Source organism: Amphimedon queenslandica, unplaced genomic scaffold (genome assembly GCF_000090795.2).
Source record: "Amphimedon queenslandica unplaced genomic scaffold, v1.1 AMPQUscaffold_9892_Cont17869, whole genome shotgun sequence".
NCBI lineage: Eukaryota > Metazoa > Porifera > Demospongiae > Haplosclerida > Niphatidae > Amphimedon > Amphimedon queenslandica.
The window spans coordinates 1-4,565 of NW_003549837.1; the positions used below are offsets into that span (position 1 = coordinate 1).

At 37.2% G+C, this 4,565-nt stretch overlaps 1 protein-coding gene and 1 long non-coding RNA gene across 2 annotated transcripts; one reads left to right on the forward strand and one right to left on the reverse strand.

Moving 5' to 3' along the window:
• Window positions 1-1,475: 1,475 nt before the first annotated feature.
• LOC109590529 (uncharacterized) lies at window positions 1,476-3,408 on the reverse strand. The gene is made up of 4 exons (XM_020006423.1): window positions 2,040-3,408; window positions 1,946-1,987; window positions 1,736-1,895; window positions 1,476-1,688 (listed from the first exon to the last, which is right to left on the reverse strand). The coding sequence occupies exons 1-3, from the start codon at window positions 3,385-3,387 to the stop codon at window positions 1,741-1,743; spliced, it is 1,545 nt and encodes a 514-aa protein (XP_019861982.1). The 5' UTR covers window positions 3,388-3,408; the 3' UTR covers window positions 1,476-1,688; window positions 1,736-1,740.
• A 560-nt stretch (window positions 3,409-3,968) lies between these two features.
• LOC109590528 (uncharacterized) lies at window positions 3,969-4,426 on the forward strand. The gene is made up of 2 exons (XR_002189368.1): window positions 3,969-4,233; window positions 4,283-4,426. It is a non-coding gene; the product is annotated as an uncharacterized LOC109590528 (long non-coding RNA).
• The last annotated feature ends 139 nt before the right edge of the window (window positions 4,427-4,565 follow it).

Below are 4,565 nucleotides of genomic sequence, written 5' to 3' on the forward strand. Positions count from 1 at the left end.
GAAACTGAAATATGGAGCAGACTATGAAAGCCGTCATGCTACATTCACTCTCTCTGTGTGACTATTGATGGCCTCCTAGCCCCTGAAATGTCACGATTTATCAAGCACCTATCAGTGAGACTATCTATGAAGTGGGATCTCAACTATAATACTGTACTCTACTGGGTGAGATCAAAACTGTCCCTCTCTCTAGTACGTGCCACTAATCTGTGTGTGCGTGGTTCCCATTCTAAGTGGAGAGGATTGGGATTTGAGGATGGTAGTGGACTCATTTCTCACTTTCATTGACCATATTGATATTAAATTATTTCTCAAAATAATCTACCTTAACTAGCTACATACATTATATTATCTAATTTTCCTTTATTTCTTTTAACTTTTTTTTTTAACTTGTTTTGTCTTGTTTGTTGAATAATAATAATAATAATAATAATACATATTATAATGAATGTGTGATTAATGTGTATTGTATTTAATTTATTTTGTTTTTAGCTGTTCGGTTCCAGCCGCTCTATTCTGAAGACAAAGAGGAGGAGGAGGATGATGAAGATCCGATTAATTTCGATCAAGATGACAAATAACTTTTTTCTTTTTTTGAAACTCAACAAACACGCACACATTTGCTATTATTGTACTGCAATGATTTTCTACTGCTTCTTATTGTGATGGCACTCTCTCTCTACAGCCATTTTGATTTATAGCCTACCTGGTGTAACCTTTGTTTGATGTTTTATTCTTTTAATTAATGACAATAATTAATGAGTAGGACTAGGCTAATTATGTAGTGGATTTGGAGTATAATAGAGCAAATTATTATGCTAGCATAATTGGAGCATAATTTGCCTCACTAATAGTGAGGCGAGTCTTAGCTAAAATCAACCATTGCAGTCGTAATGGGAACACAACAAGAATATGTTAATATACAATCCTCATGAGGAGGTAGTGGTATGATTAAGTTATTCAATAGGAAGCTATAGCCACAATTGCTTGAGAAATATTTCATATTCTACCCTGTGATGGCAAATCCAAACCTTTGCTTCAGGATATTGTGTCCCAAAAGTAAAAAAGCAGGCTATAAACCAGGCATTTGTGTGGGTCTAAACATACCACACGTTTATTCTCCAACTGTTTTACTTTATCTTAACTATTATAATAATGGGTATAATAAAGGTATAAGTAAAGGTTATACAACGAGGTGGAAGTATCTATGGCATTTATCATACCTCAGGCCATAGGCCAGAGGTATGATAAGGCCATAGATACCTACACAGAATGACCAACTTCTACCATGTACTAAATAAACAAGTAAAACAACTAGTTTACTTAGCAACAGCAAGAGTAGCTACTCTTGGCAACAGTAATGCATTTTTGAAACAGGAGGTGAATAAGTAAATCCTTGGGCTACTTATTCGACCTCCGACTGTTCGGGACATTACTTATTCACCTCGAGCTACTTATTCAACCTCCCAAGAAACTTGTTGGTAAGTAAGTTATTTATGAACTTGAAATTGAGCAATCTGATTGGTCAATTACAACTAGGCATGGTAGAAGTAAGTATAAGCAAGAGTGGACAGTATAAACAATATAAAAGATAGTTAAATACAAAGTTCTGGAGTCTTGTGGTATTATCAGTAAAAATTACACATTTCATATTTGCAAGCTTTATAAGTCTTCAGGAGGGATGTTATCTATTTTTGATATTATAATGAGGAGCATGGTTAATATTGCAATATACCTGAATCAGAATTGTTGATGTCTGAAACATAGCCTGTTGTAGTGTCGTTGCCCAGACCCTCCACTAGTCATTTCGGTGGCAAATGACTGTTGCGGCGAGACTAAGCCTGTTGTCTGACTTGGACAAGTACTTTCTGGAGATGATTCAATACTGGCTCCCTCTGAAAATTGATAAAATATAATTATTATTAATAGCACATTCAGTACATACCTAATCCAATAGCAAAGGATTTTTCTGGGTCTTCATAAGTCACTAGTAATAAGATGTACAATAATCAATTTTTACATGAAAAAATATAACTTACAAAATTGTTCGACCAAATCAAACATTTTCTTTTCTTCTCCTTCTAATTGAGCTTGAGCATGACTGGAACGAACCAAATCATCATATATTTCTTGAGCTATTTTCACAAGCAAACTTCCCTCTTTTAGCATTGAGGTATTTTTTTCATATCGCAAAAAAACTGCCCACAATAGAGGTATGTGCATGGGTGTTTTTCTGAGAGGAAAATCAGGAAAATATGGAGAACCCTTTTTAGAATATAAATTGATTAAATAGAGAACCCAGATAAAATTTGTATTAAATGATTTGACTAGTAGGAATTCATCTGATATTACATCGTCATCTTCTTCACCTCCATGACATGTATGCATCCCATAAAGCACAGGTTGATTGCTTTTATGAGTTGCATACATCGGAGCACCTGATGAAAAACCCCCACAGACATCAGAATCGTCATCCTTTACAAATTCATGAGAAGACACTTGATAACTCCAATCCCTCAACAATGTTACTTTTAGTGGACCAGTGGGAAGTGTAGGAAAGGAAAAATAGTGCTCCTTGTTAATAACTAACTTACCTTTTCTCATATAGAAACAGCTCACATTGCTATCTTGAAAGAAATTACTAGGCTCTTGATCTCGCTCTAGAACATTTATAGCATCAATACTGGGTCGTAAATCCACAAACTTGGAGCGCATTTTCTCTAATTTTGAACTGTTCAGCTCTAGTAAAATGAAATCCAGATCAAATGGACACGGTTTATTGAAGTGTTCGTATTTCCCAAGAATTCCATCCTCTCCACAGCAACTAATAGCTCTACCCACGATGCCTTCATCTAAACATAGATCTAAACATGAATCTTCGGATCGTTCGCCATTTCCTATGCTTTTATCCTTGCCTAAATCATTGCTTTCTTCCGGGTAAATACTGACCCTCCAACCAGAAGATTTCTTTCCTGATGGAATTACATGGTGGCAGGTCAAAAGATAAAGCGGCCCCTGGTGTTGGAAGATAGTTCCTTGAGAGGCCTCATCAACGTTATTCGAAAGCATGCAACAGCTCTTTTCCAGTTGGGTTTCCATCTCTGGAATTGAGACAACGGTCTGGCTAGCGAAACCAAGTGTAGACGTAGCTAGTCTCGTGGCCAAGCTATACACTTGCTTCCCAATAGTCTTTAGCCAGACCATCACCGATTCCCCAGCCTCATCCATTGGGATGGATATTATAAGATAATATGTCTTGTTTGAGACAACGGTCTGGGTCTGGCTAGCGAAACCAAGTACAGACGTAGCTAGTCTCGTAGCCAAGCTATACACTTGCTTCCCAATAGTCCTTAGCCAGACCATCACCGATTCCCCAGCCTTATCCATTGGGATGGATCTTATAAGATGTCTTGTGACACTGAAGTCTAATCTTGTTCTTGTCGGAATTGTCGGATTCGGTTAGATTATTATTATTATTATCACAGATATTATAGACTACGTAACCGGGATTGGAAACTGATCACGCGATCCCATAGATATGAATTGATTAGGCGCGGACACTGTTGTAACGCTCAGCTGTTGCAGAAAAGGTACAGTGAAACTTGTCTAAAGCGACCACCTATGGGCCAGAGAAACTTGGTCTTATTAGAGAGGTGGTCTTTGGATAGGGTATTCTGTCTAAAGAGACCATAGCCCTTTATATATGTTTCGGTCCTTATAGGCAGGTCCACTTATCTTTTCAATGCACACATGCACATTGAATAGCTAATACATCACTCTTTCTTTCTATACAGATATATCTAGTTATCAATAACAGTCTCTAAGAGTAGTTTTCTTCTTCTTGAGTAGCTTTCTCTAAGAAAGCATAAAAGAGATCAAAGCAAAGCAGCATGTAAATCTAGTAGGAGTGGTTGGTCAATTAATTATCTAGTGGGTGCGGCCATTCAATTAATTGAATGGCCACACCCACTGGTCACTATAGAGAAGTAAATTTACATAGGAGCTGGAGGCTATGGACAGGGGATCTAGAACCGGTCGGATAACGGAATAGACAGGTGGACGCATTAGATGGGCAATTTACTATGTAGTTGAATGAGTAAATGGCTGGGACCAAATGATCTGGTCGCAATAGAAGAGTGGTCTTTATATACAAGTGGTCGTTAAGACAAGTTTCACTGTAGCACTAAGAGAGCTTCTCTGTCACTTTCTTCAAGAATAGAACGATATTTGCAGGTAGTAAATAGTTTATTATTATTATTATTATTATTAAAGAACTTTACAGTACTAACATAGAGAGAGAAGAAAAGTAAAACATTAAATTGAGGGCAGCAGGAGTTTGGAGTACTGAGGGTACATCAGTAATTAATACCAAGAGTACATAATATTAGGGAGAGTATCCAACGGCCCTATGCTGGCTGATACATCACGGCGTATTGTTTATTTGAACCTCAAGGTGAAAATTGGCTTGTAATAACCTGTGACTGCAACACGGACTCGTAATTCCAAATTTCAAGTGACTATGAAGCTTCTTCACAAACATAGATACCTAAGGAAGTCATATCTTG